This window comes from Oncorhynchus kisutch, linkage group LG30 (genome assembly GCF_002021735.2).
Source record: "Oncorhynchus kisutch isolate 150728-3 linkage group LG30, Okis_V2, whole genome shotgun sequence".
Taxonomy (NCBI): Eukaryota; Metazoa; Chordata; class Actinopteri; order Salmoniformes; family Salmonidae; genus Oncorhynchus; species Oncorhynchus kisutch.
The window spans coordinates 40,931,315-40,949,739 of record NC_034203.2 but is presented as its reverse complement, the minus strand read 5'-3'; the positions used below and the strand labels follow the sequence as shown (position 1 = coordinate 40,949,739).

The following is an 18,425-nucleotide window of genomic DNA, read 5'->3' as shown; positions in this document are numbered from 1 at the left end:
TGCTTTGGGGACCTTTAACAGAATGGCAGACTGGCAGAACTGGTGTTGTATATGGAGGATGAGGGCTGCAGTAGATATCTCAGATAAGGGGGAGTGAGGCCTAAGAGGGTTTTATAAATAAGCATCAACCAGTGGGTCTTGCGACGGGTATACAGAGATGACCAGTTTACAAAGGAGTATAGAGTGCTGTGATGTGTCCTATAAGGAGCATTGGTGGCAAATCTCATGACCGAATAGTAAAGAACATCTAGCCGCTTGAGAGCACCCTTACCTGTCGATCTATAAATTATGTCTCCGTAATCTAGCATGGGTAGGATGGTCATCTGAATCAGGGTTAGTTTGGCAGCTGTGATGAAAGAGGAGCGATTACGATAGAGGAAACCAAGTCCGAATTCAACTTTAGCCTGCAGCTTTGATATTTGCTGAGAGAAGGACAGTGCACCGTCTAGCCATACTCCCAAGTACTTGTATGAGGTGACTACCTCAAGCTCTAAACCCTCAGAGGTAGTAATAACACCTGTGGGAAGAGGGGCATTCTTCTTACCAAACCACATGACCTTTGTTTTGGAGGTGTTCAGAACAAGGTTAAGGGTAGAGAAAGCTTGTTGGACAGCTTTGTTGTAGAGAATTTAGTGCAAAATCCGGGGAGGGGCCAGCTGAGTATAAGACTGTATCATCTGCATAGAAATTTGATGAGAGTTCCTACTGCCTGAGCTACGTTAATGATGTAAATTGAGAACAACGTCGGGCCTAGGTTTGAGCTTTGGGGTACTCCCTTGGTGACAGGCGAGGGCAGACGGTGAACAGAGAGGGGTGAGTGTGGTGGAGGTACCTGTACCAGACAGGAGGAGACAGGCCAGGGAGAGAGGGGTGAGTGTGGTGGGGGTACCTGTAGCAGACAGGGGGAGACAGGCCAGGGCAGACGGTGAACAGAGAGGGGTGAGTGTGGTGGGGGTACCTGTACCAGACAGGAGGAGACAGGCCAGGGCAGACGGTGAACAGAGAGGGGTGAGTGTGGTGGGGGTACCTGTACCAGACAGGGGGAGACAGACCAGGGAGAGAGGGGTGAGTGTGGTGGGGGTACCTGTACCAGACAGGGGGAGACAGACCAGGGCAGACAGTGAACAGAGAGGGGTGAGTGTGGTGGGGGTACCTGTACCAGACAGGGGGAGACAGACCAGGGAGAGAGGGGTGAGTGTGGTGGGGGTACCTGTACCAGACAGGGGGAGACAGACCAGGGAGAGAGGGGTGAGTGTGGTGGGGGTACCTGTACCAGACAGGGGGAGACAGACCAGGGAGAGAGGGGTGAGTGTGGTGGGGGTACCTGTACCAGACAGGGGGAGACAGACCAGGGAGAGAGGGGTGAGTGTGGTGGGGGTACCTGTACCAGACAGGGGGAGACAGACCAGGGCAGACGGTGAACAGAGAGGGGTGAGTGTGGTGGGGGTACCTGTACCAGACAGGGGGAGACAGACCAGGGCAGATGGTGAACAGATCGCCAGGTGGAATCCAAGCAGCAGTGCAGCAGGCAATGGGAGTAGGTGTTACACCCACTTGGGAGAAGCTTTTATTTCTGGAGGCAAATTTCCTGTAGAAAATGCCAGTGACTGGTCTTTGAACAGCAGGAGGGGACTTCTGAGGATGCTTCAAAGACTCCTGACACTTGTTGGGCCCAAAGGCCTTTTACTTCACACCTTAGTGCTAATTGAATTGGTATCTGGCTCAATTCCAGGTTGGAATGGCGTCCTCGGGACTGTTTGTTGGCTAGAGCAACCTCTGTAAAAATGAAACCTCGGCAGCAGTAATCTCTTTGGTTAATCTTGGTCAAAATTAGGTTGTAGGTTTGGAGTTTTGATCTGGGGCGAAGGCCATGCTGTGGAGTGTAGCATCCTACATACAGTTGAAGTTGGAAGTTTACATACACCTTAGCCAAATACATTTAAACTCAGTTTTTCACAATTCCTGTCATTTAATCCTAATAAAAAGTCCCCTGTTTTAGATAATTTAGGATCACCACTTTATTTTAAGAATGTGAAATGTCAGAATAATTGTAGAGAGAATGATTTATTTCAGATTTGATTTCTTTCATCACATTCCCAGTGGATCAGAAGTTAACATTTTGGCCCATTCCTCTTGACAGAGCTGGTGTAACTGAGTCAGGTTTGTAGGCCTCTTTACTCGCACACACTTTTTCAGTTCTGCTCACACATTTTCTATAGGAATGAGGTCAGGGCTTTGTGATGGCCACTCCAATACCTTGACTTTGTTGTCCTTAAGCCATTTTGCCACAACTTTGGAAGTATGCTTGGGGTCATTATCCACTTGCGACCAAGATTTAACTTCCTGAATGATGTCTTCAATGTAGCCACATAAATTTTCTTCCTCATGATGTCTTCTATTTTGTGAAGTGCACCAGTCCCTCCTGCAGCAAAGCACCCCCACAACATGATGCTGCCACCCCCGTGCTTCACATTTGGGATGTTGTTTTTCAGCTTGTAAGCCTCCCCCTTTTTCCTCCAAACATAAAGATGGTCATTAAGGCCAAACAGTTCTATTTTTGTTTTATCAGACCAGAGGACATTTCTCCAAGAAGTACAATCTTTGTCCCCATGTGCAGTTGCAAACGGTAGTCTGGCTTTTTTATGGTAGTTTTGGAGCAGTGGCTTCTTCATTGCTGAACGGCCTTTCAGGTTATGTCGATATAGGACTCGTTTTACTGTGGATATAGATCGTTTTGTACCGGTTTCCTCCAGCATCATCACAAGGTCCTTTGCTGTTGTTCTGGGATTGATTTGCACCAAAGTACGTTCATCTCTAGGAGACAGAGCGCGTCTCCTACCTGAGCGGTCTGACGGCTGCGTGGTCCCATGGTGTTTATACTTGCGTACTGTTGTTCGTACAGATGAACGTGGTACCTTCAGGCGTTAGGAAATAGCTCCCAAGGTTGAACCAGACTTGTGGAGGTCTACAATTGTTTTCTGAGGTCTTGTCTGATTTCTTTTGATTTTCACATGATGTCAAGCAAAGAGGCACTGAGTTTGAAGGTATACCTTGAAATACATCCACAAGTACACCTCCAACTGACTCAAATTATGTCAATTAGCCTATCAGAAGCTTATAAAGCCATGACATCATTGTCTGGAATTTTCCAAGCTGTTTAAAGGCACAGTCAACTTAGTGTATGTACATTTCTGACCCACTGGAATTGTGATACAGTGAATTATAAGTGAAATAATCTGTCTGTAAACAATTGTTGGAAAAATTACTTGTGTCATGCACAAAGTATATGTCCTAACCGACTTCCCAAAACTATAGTTTGTTAACAAGAAATGTATTGAGTGGTTGAAAAACAAGATAATGACTCCAACCTAAGTGCATGTAAACTTCCGACTTCAACTGTACATACCTGCCTAAAAGCCAAGTTTATCTAACTCCCAATCTATCCTTTTGCAATGAGAGAAATGTTGGTGGAAAAGCTTTTATGAGGAAATATGGATATAATAACTATCATATCAATATACATTTTGGAGTCACGCGATTACATGCTATTTGTCCTCCTACTATGACTCGTCTTTGAGAAAGCAAGCAGTTAATAAGGCTACAGATGAAATACATTATGATTGTAACAGGATGGTAATAGTGTATAGTGATGAGCTTTCCAATAAATGCAGAGGGCTTTATTCTGGTGACACGGCCACTGATGCTTGGCTGCCATTTGACAAACAAAATGAATCTCGATCTTTTGTCCGGAGTTATCTCATGCTGTAGGCTATACTCGCACTGTATCTGCGAGCTGTTGGCTAGAGTGCAGGTTATAATACCAGTGGGCATTTGCTATACAACACAACATTTTTGGTGAGAAAACCATCAGCAGATGGAAACACATTTCACTCGTAAAAAAAATTAAATGGCCCCTTTTTCAGGACCCGGTCTTTCAAAGACAATTCGTAAAAATCCAAGTAACTTCACAGCTATTCATTCTAAAGGGTTTAAACACTGTTTCCCATACTTGTTCAATGAACCATAAACAATGAATGAACATGCACCTGTGGAAAGGTCATTAAGGCACTAACAGCTTACAGCTGATAGGCAATTAAGGTCACAGTTCTGAAAATGTAGGACACTAAAGAGGCCTTTCTACTGACTCTGAAAAACACCAAAAGAAAGATGCCCAGGGTCCCTGCTCATCTGCGTGAATGTGCCTTAGGCATGCTGCAAGGAGGCATGAGGACTGCAGATGTGCCCAGGGCAATAAATTGCAATGTCCGTACTGTGAGACGCCTAAGACAGCGCTACAGGGAGACAGGACGGACAGCTGATCATCCTCGCAGTGGCAGACCACATGTAACAACACCTGCACAGGATCGGTACATCCGAACATCACACCTGCGGGACAGGTACAGGATGGCAACAACAACTGCCCGAGTTACACCAGGAACGCACAATCCCTCTATCAGTATTCAAACTGTCCGCAATAGGCTGAGAGAGGCTGGACTGAGGGCTGGTAGGCCTGTTGTAAGGCAGGTCCTTACCACACATCACCGGTAACAACGTCACCTATGGGCACAAACCCACTGTTGCTGGACCAGACAGGACTGGCAAAGCAGGAATGTCAGTGTCCTGCCATGGCCAGCGAAGAGCCCAGATCTCAATCCCATTGGGCACGTATGGGACCTGTTGGATTGGAGGGTGAGGGCCATTCCCCCCAGAAATGTCCAGGAACTTGCAGGTGCCTTGTTGGAAGAGTTGGGTAACATCTCACAGCAAGAACTGGCAAATCTGGTGCAGTCCATGAGGAGGAGATTCACTGCAGTACTTAATGCAGCTGGTGGCCACTCCAGATACGGACTGTTACTTTTGACCCTCGCTTTGTTCAGGGACACATTATTACATTTATGTTAGTCACATGTCTGTGGAACTTGTTCAGTTTATGTCTCAGTTGTTGAATCTTGTTATGTCCATACAAATACTTACACATGTTAAGTTTGCTGAAAATAAACGCAGTCGACTGCGAAGAGGACGTTTATTTTTTGGCTGAGTTTATTTTCCTATTCGGCACATTGAATTGTTTTTGTGTGCACTACGTCATCACTTACGTCTTTTATCAGGAACTATACAATTTCACGGAAACATCTCCAGGTGGGAAAATGCGTGTATTGTTTTTATGCAGATTTTTTACAATATTCACATGGAAATCTGTCCCCAATTGGATGGAAAACTAGCACAAACAGATCTGGGACCAGGCTAGGTCCAAACCCGGGAAGAGTATTAGTTATTATTAAGACGTGGTTGAGAGGCAGGTGCAGCAGTAGGTCCCAGTACAGTAGATATCGAAAAAGGGGAAGGCTAGTTTAAAGGAGCCCTCCTGTCAATGTTGTGCATGTATTTTCATGGTTTTAACCTGGTCCCAGATCTGTTTGTGCCACTGCCAACTTCATTGTCACGCTAAACATGACGATGAGTGACAAGGAGTTTGGTATTATAACACAAACAGACTGGAACTCAGGCTATTTTTTAACTCTTCAAAACACAAACATTTAATAGAACAGGAAGGGACAAACTGGGAAGTGTTGGGAGTAAGAGGACTCAATGGTTAAACACTGTATCAACGTAGGACACAAGCGATGCTAGGTGGGAAGTGTTGGGAGTAAGAGGACTCAATGGTTAAACACTGTATCAACGTAGGACACAAGCGATGCTAGGTGGGAAGTGTTGGGAGTAAGAGGACTCAATGGTTAAACACTGTATCAACGTAAGACACAAGCGATGCTAGGTGGGAAGTGTTGGGAGTAAGAGGACTCAATGGTTAAACACTGTATCAACGTAGGACACAAGCGATGCTAGGAGGGAAGTGTTGGGAGTAAGAGGACTCAATGGTTAAACACTGTATCAACGTAGGACACAAGCGATGCTAGGTGGGAAGTGTTGGGAGTAAGAGGACTCAATGGTTAAACACTGTATCAACGTAGGACACAAGCAATGCTAGGTGGGAAGTGTTGGGAGTAAGAGGACTCAATGGTTAAACACTGTATCAACGTAGGACACAAGCGATGCTAGGTGGGAAGTGTTGGGAGTAAGAGGACTCAATGGTTAAACACTGTATCAACGTAGGACACAAGCGATGCTAGGTGGGAAGTGTTGGGAGTAAGAGGACTCAATGGTTAAACACTGTATCAACGTAGGACACAAGCGATGCTAGGTGGGAAGTGTTGGGAGTAAGAGGACTCAATGGTTAAACACTGTATCAACGTAGGACACAAGCGATGCTAGGTGGGAAGTGTTGGGAGTAAGAGGACTCAATGGTTAAACACTGTATCAACGTAGGACACAAGCAATGCTAGGTGGGAAGTGTTGGGAGTAAGAGGACTCAATGGTTAAACACTGTATCAACGTAGGACACAAGCGATGCTAGGTGGGAAGTGTTGGGAGTAAGAGGACTCAATGGTTAAACACTGTATCAACGTAGGACACAAGCGATGCTAGGTGGGAAGTGTTGGGAGTAAGAGGACTCAATGGTTAAACACTGTATCAACGTAGGACACAAGCGATGCTAGGTGGGAAGTGTTGGGAGTAAGAGGACTCAATGGTTAAACACTGTATCAACGTAGGACACAAGCGATGCTAGGTGGGAAGTGTTGGGAGTAAGAGGACTCAATGGTTAAACACTGTATCAACGTAGGACACAAGCGATGCTAGGTGTGTCTATCACATATACACACCATTTTTTTCCCAGCACTTCCAAAACACATAAAAAAATATCACAATGCTTTTCAATGGATTTTTCTATTCATAATTCTGGACATTTCTTTCAACACATTATTCCAATGTTATAAACAGCTGGTGGTGATGTGCTGACACCTAGCTGCCAAACACGGTACTGACCAAAAAAAGACAGACACGACCACATGAAACCAAGACTCACAAGACCTTGATGAAGTTTTAGCTTGACTCCATAAGCCAAGAGAACATCACATTTAGATTATACTCAAATTTGTCAGGGCAGTAGCATACAACTAAAAACCCTTTTTTTACTAAAAACTTATACCAGGGCCTGTATTCTTAAAGCGTCTCAGAGCAGGATACTGATCTAGGATCAGTTTTGTCTTTAAATCATAACGAATAAGACAACCTTTTCCTAGGTCAGTATTAATATTCAGAGACATTTGTGACCAAAGGCCCTGAACCATAGAACACAAGTCATATCAGAAGAAGCAACGGAGAGGAAGCCATTTATAAAGGCGTAATACAGGCGTAATAAACAACACTAATCTAAAATGTACCAACCATTACCATAAATCCAACAGATCATGTCATTCAATTAAAATGGACAAAAATATGCTTGTTCTATATTGCAAAACTATCACTTGGCACAGACTACACACAACACACAGGTTTACTGGTAAAGTGCAAAGGGATGGATTGCATTGGATCAGAAGGGGTTTGTCTGTTTGTCCGTCCACATTGTAACATGGATGTTTGTACTAGCAGACAGCCACTCCAGTTTAGAGTGAAAAAGCTGAATGTTTCACCAGCTAACTACCAGAGACGCCATATAGCTGGGCATAAACATGAGCTTATAAATGGATGTTGTTGCTGTAACTTGACCGAAGAGAGAGAAAAAAAAAAACACTATCGCTGCATTCGAAATGGCACCCTAATTTCTATACAGTGCACTCGTTTTGACCAGGACCCATAGGGCTCTGGTCAAAAGTAGTGCACTAGAGAATGGAGTGCCATTTCAGACACTAATCAGTCCGTCTCTCCACTACCAGGAACCAATGCTCAGGTTGGCTACGTGTTAACGCTCTATTGGCCTCAAACTCAACTCTGGATCTCAAAGCCAGTTCCACTGCATTTTCTCATTGTCACCTCTAAATCAGGGACTGGTTTAGACCTGGGACACCAGGTAGATGCAATTAACTATCAGGTAGAACGGAAAACCAGCGGGCTCCGGACCTCGCAGGGTGAGAATGAAATAGCCCTGCTCCATTGGGCCACATTTCAACAGATTTCACACAAGAATGTTCTAGAGTAGAAAAAGTAGCCTCAGGCCTTGTGTTAAGAGCATAGCCGTGGGAAGCTAATACAAGACTATTTAAGGCCCAGTGCTGTACACTTGTGAATACACACATACATACAGAACCAGTCAAAAGTTTGGACACACCTACTTATTCCAGGGTTTTTCATCTTATTATTTGTTTTTTTACATCGTAGAATAATAGTGAAGTCATCAAAACTATGAAATAGCACATATGGAATCATGTAGTAACCAAAAAAAGTGTTAAATCAGAATGTATTTTAGATTCTTCAAAGTAGCCACCCTTTGCCTTGATGACAGCTTTGTACTCTTGGCATTCTCTCAACCAGCTTCAATTAACAGGTGTGCCTTATTAAAAGTTAATTTGTGGAAATAATTTCCTTCTTCATGCATTTGCGCCAATCAGTTGTGCTGTGACATGGTAGGGGTGGTATACAGAAGATGGTCTTTTACCAAATAGGGCAAAGTCATTATTATGGCAAGAACAGCTCAAATAAGTAAAGAGAAACGACAGTCTATCATTACTTGAAGACATGAAGGTCAGTCAAGTCGGAAAAGTTTCTTCAAGTGCAGTCGTAAAAACCATCAAGCGCTACGATGAAACTGGCTCTCATGAGGGCCGCTACAGGAAATGAAATGAGTTCCCCTCTGCTGCAGAGGATACGTTCATTAGAATAACTGCACCCCAGACTGCAGCCCAAATAAATGCTTCAGAGTTCAATTAAAAGACATCTCAACATCAACTGTTCAGAGTAGACTGCGAGAATCAGGCCTTCATGGTCAAATTTCTGCAAAGAAACCACTATTAAAGGACACCAATAAGAAGAAGAGACTTGCTTGGGCCAAGAAACACAAGCAATGGACATCAGACTGGTGGAAATCTGTCCTTTGGCCTGATGAGTCCAAATGTGAGATTTTTAAATTCCAACTGCACGTGTCTTTGTGAGATGCAGGGTAGGTGAGCGGATGATCTCTGCATGTGTGGTTCCCACCGTGAAGCATGGAGGTGGTGTGATGGTGATTTGCTGGTGACACCGTCAGCGATTTATTTACAATTCAAGGCACTCTTATCCAGCATGGCTACCACAGCATTCTGTAGAGATACGCCATCCCATCTGGATTGGGCTTAGTGGGACTTTAATTTGTTTTTCAACAGGACAATGACCCAACACACCTCCAGGCTGTGTAAGGGCTATTTGACCAAGACGGAGAGTGATGGAGTGCTGCATCAGATGACCTAGCCTCCACAATCACCCGACCTCAACCCAACTGAGATGGTTTGGGATGAGTTGGACCACCTGCATTGCTTGCTGTTTGGGGTTTTAGGCTGGGTTTCTGTACAGCACTTTGAGATATCAGCTGATGTACGAAGGGCTATATAAATAAATTTGATTTGACCACAAAGTGAAAGAAAGCAACCAACATGTGCTTAGTACTTTTCCTTCAAGACTGTTGGAAAAGCATTTCAGGTGAAGCTGGTTGAGAGAATCCCAACAGTGTGCAAAGCTGTCATCAAGGCAAAGGGTTGCTACTTTGAAGAATCTAAAATATATGTTGGTCTGTTTAACAATTTTGTTGGTTACTACATAACTATGAAATAACACATGGAATTTTGATGTCTTCACTATTATTCTACAATGTAGAAAGAAATAGCACAAAAAATGAAAAACCCTTGAATAAGTAGGTGTCCAAAATTTTGACTGGTACTGTATGTATATATATAAAAAGTCTAAATATTTTCAGGTGGTGCTGCAGCACTATGGTTAAGAGGCTGTGTGCTTGTTCTCAAGACAACATCTGGGACTGGCAGTAAACAAGTCAAACACTTGGATTCAGTACAATAACTTTGTCCAGGAAGAGAGGCCTGTTGCAAGCCTCTCATGTATAGAATAGCATCAAATTATTATCTTGGAATGTAAACAAAACGGAATATTGTTCAAATTGAATGTTCTTTTAGTCTGCGTAATTAAATTAATTAGCGATCAATCTTTTCTGAAGGATTGTGAATCTTCAAGTCATATTATATTCATTTAAAAACTCTTGTTTCATCAAAAAATAAGCTTATCAGTCTCTGGCTCATGTTAACAATGTGGCTAGGGGGAAGAGAGGCCTACAAATAGTATCTAAACATCCACGCATCATGTTCCCAATCCCAAACCTTTGGGTCATTCAAGCGATTCAAACTGAAAAGTAAACAGGGCTCCAACTTTGGCAGGTGTGGAGCCAGGTGGCTACGTGTGAAGAATGTATGTACATAGAGACTAGTGTGAAACGGGAAGAAGAGCCCATCTTTTCTGTGTGACATGTCATTTGAACCTTCTTTAAAAAAAACAAGTGGTGTTTCCACCGGTTGGTGTGTCTGTCCGACCCGTGGTGAGAGAAAACAGGATGTTGGTGAGTCTGTCCGACCCGTGGTGAGAGAAAACAGGATGTTGGTGTGTCTGTCCGACCCGTGGTGAGAGAAAACAGGAGGTTGGTGTGCCGCACAAAGGACAGCAGCATTACCAGTTCTCACGGGGCCATTGTAGATGGAGTCGCGGTTACCGTACTCCAGCTACCCCAGGGCGTGACGTTGGGAGAGGTGGACAGTGAGGGAGAGAGAGCAAGAGAGGCAACATATCCTAATTATCTCCTTACCAATTACCATTGGCCCCAAGTCTTCGATGTTCACAAACAGCGAGCTCCAAAAGTATCGGGACAGTGACACATTTTTGGTTGTTTAGGTTCGGTACTCCAGTGCAGACTGTCAGCTTTAATTTGAGGGTATTTTCAATGTCGGGTGAACCGTTTGGATAATTACAGCACTTTTTTGTACATAGTCCCACCCCAAGTTAAGGGAACTAAAGTATTGGGACAAATTCACTTATATGTGTATTAACGTAATTAAAAGTGCAGTATTTCGTCATAGCACACAATGACTACGTCAAGCTTGTGATTCTATAAATTTGTTGGATGCATTTGCTGTTTGTTATTGTGCTATTTTTCAGTCACTTTTATTGTAAACAATAATAGAATGTTTCTTAACACAGCTACATTAATGTGGATGCTACCATGGTTACGGATAATCCTGAATGAATCGTGAATAATGACAAGTGAAAAAAAAAAAAAAAAGATGCTAAATATCCAAAGTGCTGGAGTACAGAGCCAAAACAACCAAACGTGTCACTGTCCCAATACTTCTGGAGCTCACTGTATATGCAAGGTGTAAACAACTGCATATATCTATTCAAACACTTCAGATACACAAACATCTAAGGGTTAGGGCCGAGGGGAAGAGGCGGGGAGTGAATTGGGACTGGCTGAAGGGAATAGAGTAGAAGGAGAGGGGGGTGCTGAGAGCAAGCACAGTCCAGTTGTGTCCAGCCAGCACCCCAGCATATCCCAGCCAGGGCAGGCGGAGGGTAGGTAAGGCCTTTGGTATGCACCCCAAATGGCACCCTATTCCCTACATAGTGCACTACTGTTGACTAGAGTTCTATGGGCCCTGGTCAAACATAGCACACTATATATGGAATAGTGGGCCATTTGGTATACACCCATGGTCTGGTCCTCACAGTAGGGCACAGCGGAAGAAGCTGCTCTTCTTCTGGGGCTGAGAGATCTTCACCTTGTGGCTGCTCCCCTGAGGACTGCTGCCCTCCTGCAACAAAGACAGACAGTTCAGTTTTTCAAATCAAAATGTCCAGCATTTTTTGACCTTAAAAAAAAAAAAAGTTCCTTCTAAAACCTAAATGAGTTTGAATTTACCAATTTTGTGTCCATCTTTGATTTGATGTCTCTGGCAAGTGTCAAAAACGAGTTTTCCACGTTGATGTTGGCCTTTGCACTAGTCTCCATGAACTTAATACCGTACTCCAACGCCAGCTGAGAAATGGGGGGGGGGGGGGGGGGGGTAATGCTTTGACTGTTGTTACGAGCATCATCATTTCTACAGTTTCTATCTGGTTTTGGTCATTCAAGCAGGTCTTTGTTGTTGTTGTTGACCTAGACAACATGACAGGGCGTAAGTTTGAAAAGTGCTCTATATCATCCCAAGCCCTTTAATGTTGTACAGTACACAACCAGAACGGCGCTTGTGATTCATCACAGAACTCACCTTTTCTCCCCGGTCTTTGGACACCTGCCGTTTGTCATTGATGTCACATTTGTTACCGAGGACCATCTTTTCAACATCAGCCGATGCATGCTAAGGAGATAAGAGTAGTTGAACACCACAATACATACAGTATACTACAGTGAGGGAAAAAAGTATTTGATCTCCTGCTGATTTTGTATGTTTGCCCACTGACAAAGAAATGATCAGTCTATAATTTTAATGGTAGGTTTATTTAAACAGTGAGAGAAAGAATAACAACAACAACAAAAAAACACATGTCAAAAATGTTATAAATTGATTTGCCTTTTATTGAGGGAAATAAGTATTTGACCCCCTCTCAAGCAGAAAGATTTCTGGCTCCCAGGTGTCTTTTATACAGGTAACGAGCTGAGATTAGGAGCACACTCTTAAAGGGAGTGCTCCTAATCTCAGCTTGTTACCTGTATAAAAGACACCCGTCCACAGAAGCAATCAGATTCCAAACTCTCCACCATGGCCAAGACCAAAGAGCTCTCCAAGGATGTCAGGGACAAGATTGTAGACCTACACAAGGCAGGAATGGGCTACAAAACCATCGCCAAGCAGCTTGGTGAGAAGGTGACAACAGTTGGTACGATTATTCGCAAATGGAAGAAACACAAAAGAACTCTCAATCTCCCTCGGCCTGGGGCTCCATGCAAGATCTCACCTCGGGGAGTTGCAATGATCATGTGAACGGTGAGGAATCAGCCCAGAACTACACGGGAGGATCTTGTCAATGACCAAGGCAGCTGGGACCATAATCACCAAGAAAACAATTGGTAACACACTACACCGTGAAGGACTGAAATCCTGCAGCACCTGCAAGATCCACCTGCTCAAGAAAGCACATCTGAACATCTGAATGATTCAGAGGACAACTGGGTGAAAGTGTTGTGGTCAGATGAACACCATCCCCACCGTCAAACATGGGAGGTGGAAACATTATGCTTTCGGGGTGTTTTTCTGCTAAGGGGACAGGACAACTTCACCGCATCAAAGGGACGATGGACGGGGCTATGTATCATCAAATCTTGGGTGAGAACCTCCTTCCCTCAGCCAGGGCATTGAAAATGGGTGGTGGATGGGTATTCCAGCATGACAATGACCCAAAACAAATGGCCAAGGCAACAAAGGAGTGGCTCAAGAAGAAGTGGCCTAGCAAGTCTCCAGACCTTAATCCCATAGAAAATCTGGAGGGAGCTGAAGGTTTGAGTTGCCAAACGTCAGCCTCGAAACCTTAAATGAACTGGAGAAGATCTGCAAAGAGGAGTGGCACAAAATCCCTCCTGAGATGTGTGCAAACCTGGTGGCCAACTACAAGAAACATCTGACCTCTGATTGCCAACAAGGGTTTTGCCAACAAGTACCAAGTCATGTTTTGCAGAGGGGTCAAATACTTATTTTCCTCATTAAATTGCAAATCAATTTATAACATTTTTGACATGTTTTTTGTTGTTGTTATTCTGTCTCTCACTGTTCAAATAAACCTACCATTAAAATTATAGAAGGATCATTTCTTTGTCAGTGGGCAAACATACAAAATCAGCAGAGGATCAAATACTTTTTCCCTCACTGTACATACGGTCGACTTTGACAAGAGTACACTGAATATTTACTAGTCAGTCAGTATGGTATTCGTGTTTAGAACAGAATAGAACTTTAAGCAAACATACCTCCTCTATATTCCGTATCCAGTTCTTTATGTTTTCGAAGGACTTCTCGTTGGTGATGTCATAGACTAGCATGATACCCTGTGATGAGAAACGTCAAAATGACAGAATACAACCAGAAAGTCAACACCTCAACGTTGTGATGAAGAAGAAAACACACAACAAAATATGAAAACGTAACAAGCATGTTGTTAACCCACCATCGCGCCTCTGTAGTATGCTGTTGTGATTGTTCGAAATCGCTCCTGCCCTGCTGTGTCCCTGCAAAAACACAAGGACAACAGTTAGTTAGGTACATAGACAGTCATACATCTCCTTTTCGAATAGTCACCTAGCTATAACTGCAAGGCAAAACGCGTTGGGTGTAAGCCTACCCGTTTTCTTTCCTGTATAAAAAGCAGTCGTGGTGCTCGAGGTGACATGGAGGGCTTACCATATCTGTAACTTTATCTTCTTGTTGTCTAGCTCTATCGTTCTAATCTTAAAGTCAATGCCTACAGGAGAAACAGAAGAGAAGAATCATGAAATTAAACAACCTAGCCATTACACACTATGGCTATGACTGTAGCTCTAGTTATACTCCAATCAATGCAATACAAAATGTAAAAGGAGAACAAGCTCTAAAGCTAACTAGCGAGTTCGTTAAATAAAAGGTTAGCTAAGTTAGTTGTACACAGTTATGAACATTTAGTGGCTAGTTAACGTTCATAACGGTTAGCCAGAGCAGGTAGCTAACGTTACCTAGTTAACGTACTGTAGCACTTTATCGTTTGGATTTCCAGCTGCGAGTTAGAGTTAAGCAACGTTAGCTAGCGGGGCTAACTGTTAGCTAGCGGGGCTAACTGTTAGCTAGCGGGGCTAACTGTTAGCTAGCGGGGCTAACTGTTAGCTAGCGGGGCTAACTGTTAGCTAGCGGGGCTAACTGTTAGCTAATGGGGCTAACTGTTAGCTAGTAACGTTACTAGTAAGCTACAGGAAGTTAGCCAACAGGCTAGCATTCTATATACCGACCGTTAGCTAGCATTACCTATATAGCTTGCTATAATGCAGCTATTACACAGCTAATGCCACTGTTACTTGTCACCTAGTGTTACTTGTCACCTAATCAGCAAGTTAACTGTAGCTTATTAGGAGAAATTGATTCAAGTAACTGACTAACTCAAGTTAACAGCATATACTAGTAACGTTAGCTAGCTGCTTTCTGGTCGGGATGACTGTCGTTTTGTAAACATTGCATTGTGGCTAACCAAAGTCACACCTACCTATGGTGGAGATGAATGTCGAGTTAAAAGCATCCTCTGAAAACCTGAACAGCACGCAGGTCTTCCCGACACCGGAGTCTCCGATTAGCAGTAACTTAAACAAATAATCGTACGTCTTCGCCATACTTGATATTGCGGAAATCCCGCCCGGCGAAAAGCTGCGCGCTGCCGCGTCGTTACAGGACAGCAACGCCCCCTTCTGTCACGTTATGAGGTCAGTATCCAAATACACATCTAAATAAATCATTATGATTGAATGACTAATTCAACGTTTATCACACCTACTAGCAAACATAACATTGTGATGTAACATAAATATGTAAACGTTGAATATGTGTTCATTATTTCCGATTGCGGATTTATTACACAAAATGTCCGCATACAAACATGTGCATGAGCACCCATGCAGCTATGTCTTACTATACTTGAGGACTTTGTGGACCAACAATTGATTCCCATTCAAAATCCCATTTTCCCTAACCCCAACCCTGACGCTAAAATAGCCTTTTTACAAGTGAGACCCAGCAAAATGTCCTCACTTCTCTGAATTTATGTTGGCTTACTATTCTTGTGAGGACTTCTGGTACTCAGTATAGGAAAACACACACACACAAATTAAAAGTTGTATTATACATTTTTATTATTATAGCTAACCACAGACATTTCAACCCCCAAAATGTTTGTTTGTTTGCAGAATATGTCTGTGAAAAAAAAACTGGTCCATGGTAGCTATACAACTGATACAAGCATTCCTATATAGAGTCAGAGAGGAATCTTTGATAGTGTTTTGGTATCCAGCTACAGCTGTCAGTATATGCTCATTGTACTTATAAACTGTACTCATGACAGTAGGAAAGGACGTCAAAACATAAAAGCTACCGGTAGTATACTAAAATAGAGAATGGAAAAACAAGAATTACAAATAGTGGTCGGAAAGTACAACGTCTTTTCATGGTTGAGACGTTAAAACTGGACATGTCATTAGAATTGTGGCGTTATAAAGAAAATAAATCATGGAACGTTGATTCTTCCTCTTCGGCTTCTAATTATGTTTGATTTCTTTACAAACTATTCAGCTCTATCAGTGTTTGGTCCAGGACTTGATGCATATCCAAGTTCTCTTCTTTTGCATTGGATAAATGTTCTGTAATAAAAGGTTGTAATATTCAAACCTTAGAAATTCGGTCCCTTTGATATCTCTTTGAGATTTGCTGGGACACAGACATTGTGACGACAAAACGTGTAATGACTGCACCTGTAAACTGTTTTGTTATTCTTTAGTTGATAGTTATACGAATGTTAAAAATAAAATAAAAAATATTTATTAGCAGAAAAAGGAGAGGATAAAAGCAGTAAAGTTGAGGTAGCAGATTTACAAAGTAAGGATTCAAGGAGAGGAAGTGCATAGAACAGGTCAAATTTTATTGAAATGTTGATTTTACAGAAAGGTTCTCACAACAAGACAGAAAAGGTCTCACAACAAGACAGAAAAGTTCTCACAACAAGACAGAAAAGGCACGAAGAGAAGATAAAATAAGAGAATGCAATAGAAGAGAGGAGAAGATAAAGGAAGGGAGGAGAAGAGAAGACGAGAAAAGACGAGACAAGGTGAAAGCGTCCCATTTCAATTGGTGAAATGGGACCCATTTCTATAAGTGAAGTGTGAAAGGTTAAAGGTAATCTATATGGCGGTCATGTCGGTGAGGGCATGGTCCAGCTCCTCACTGATGGCCTTGTACTTCAGCTTCTGAGAGTACAGTTCATCTAGAGGTCAGCCAAAGGTCAGCAGATCAGAGGAAATGAGCAGGCGTGGCAGGATGCAGCAGGGTCAGAAGAGCAGAGAGAACAGCACAGAGACCATAGAGGAAAAGGGGAGAGAGAGAAAGAAAGAAAGAGGGTGGAGAGAGAGAGAAAGAGAGGGTGGAGAGAGAAAGAAAGAGGGTGGAGAGAGAGAGAAAGAGAGGGTGGAGAGAGAGAGAAAGAGAGGGTGGAGAGAGAGAGAAAGAGGGTGGAGAGAGAGAGAAGGACAGAGGGTGGAGAGAGAGAAAGAAAGAGGGTGGAGAGAGAGAGAAAGAAAGAGGGTGGAGGGAGAGAGAAAGAAAGAGGGTGGAGGGAGAGAGAAAGAGAGAGAGAGAAAGAGAAAGAAAGAAAGAGGGTGGAGAGAGAAGAGAAAGAGAGGGTGGAGAGAGAGAGAAAGAGAGGGTGGAGAGAGAGAGAAAGAGAGGGTGGAGAGAGAGAAAGAGAGGGAGAGAGAGAAAGAGAGGGTGGAGAGAGAGAGAAAGAGAGGGTGGAGAGAGAGAGAAAGAGAGGGGTGGAGAGAGAGAGGAAAGAGAGGGGTGGGAGAGAGAGAGAAAGAGAGGGTTGGAGAGAGAGAGAAAGAGAGGGTGGAGAGAGAGAGAAAAGAGAGGGGTGGAGAGAGAGAGAGAAAAGAGAGGGTGGAGAGAGAGAAAGAAAGAGGGTGGAGAGAGAGAGAAAGAAAGAGGGGTGGAGAGAGAGAGAAGGGAGAGGTGGAGGAGAGAGAGAGGAGAGGGTGGAGAGAGAGAGAAAGAGATGGGTGGAAGGAGAGAGAGAAAGAGAGGTGGAGAGAGAGAGAGAGAAGGGTGGAGAGAGAGAGAAAGAGAGGGTGGAGAGAGAGGAGAAGAGAGGGTGGAGAGAGAGAGAAAGAGAGGGTGGAGAGAGAGAAAGAGAGGGTGGAGAGAGAGAGAAAGAGAGGGTGGAGAAGAGAAAGAGAGGGTGGAGAGAAGAGAGAGAGAGAAAGAGGAGAAGCATGAAGAGAGAGAAAGAGAGGGTGGAGAGAGAGAGAAAGAGAGGGTGGAGAGAGAGAGAAAGAGAGGGTGGAGAGAGAGAGAAAGAGAGGGTGAGAGAGAGAGAAAGAGAGGGTGGAGAGAGAGAGAAAGAGAGGGTGGAGAGAGAGAGAGAAGAGAGGGTGGAGAGAGAGAGAAAGAGAGGGTGGAGGAGAGGAGAAAGAGAGGTGGAGAGAGAGAGAAAGAGAGGGTGGAGAAGAGAGAAAGAGAGGGTGGAGAGAGAGAGAAAGAGAGGGTGAGAGAGAGGAAAGAGAGGGTGGAGAGAGAGAGATGAGAGAGAGGTGGAGAGAGAGAGAAAAGAGAGGGTGGAGAGAGAGAGAAAGAGAGGGGTGGAGAGAGAGAGAAAGAGAGGGTGGAGAGAGAGAGAAAGAGAGGGTGGAGAGAGAGAGAGAGAGGGGAGAGAGAGAGAAGAGAGGGTGGAGAGAGAGAGAAAGAGAGGGTGGGAGAGAGAGAAAGAGGGTGGAGAGAGAGAGAAAGAGAGGGTGGAGAGAGAGAGAAAGAGAGGGTGGAGAGAGAGAGAAAGAGAGGGTGGAG

At 43.8% G+C, this 18,425-nt stretch overlaps 2 protein-coding genes across 5 annotated transcripts in view; both read right to left on the bottom strand.

The window, feature by feature from the left end:
* Positions 1-5,136: 5,136 nt before the first annotated feature.
* Positions 5,137-15,256, bottom strand: LOC109875119 (ras-related protein Rab-8A). Its single transcript, XM_031810204.1, has 7 exons — positions 15,088-15,256; positions 14,259-14,319; positions 14,026-14,086; positions 13,829-13,906; positions 12,135-12,224; positions 11,786-11,902; positions 5,137-11,678 (listed from the first exon to the last, which is right to left on the bottom strand). Exons 1-7 carry the CDS (start codon positions 15,209-15,211, stop codon positions 11,589-11,591), a joined length of 621 nt encoding a protein of 206 aa, XP_031666064.1. The 5' UTR covers positions 15,212-15,256; the 3' UTR covers positions 5,137-11,588.
* A 453-nt stretch (positions 15,257-15,709) lies between these two features.
* Positions 15,710-18,425, bottom strand: part of tpm4b (tropomyosin 4b) — an 18,903-nt gene continuing 16,187 nt past the window's right edge. For 2 of the 4 annotated variants that reach the window (XM_031810026.1, XM_031810028.1), the window contains one exon: positions 15,710-16,231. In XM_031810026.1, the coding sequence (XP_031665886.1) occupies positions 16,149-16,231 (83 nt within the window). In that variant the 3' untranslated portion in view covers positions 15,710-16,148. Of the gene's footprint in view, positions 16,232-16,488; positions 16,852-18,425 lie in introns of those variants that run through there. The other 2 variants (XM_031810025.1, XM_031810027.1) reach the window with 1 other exon arrangement.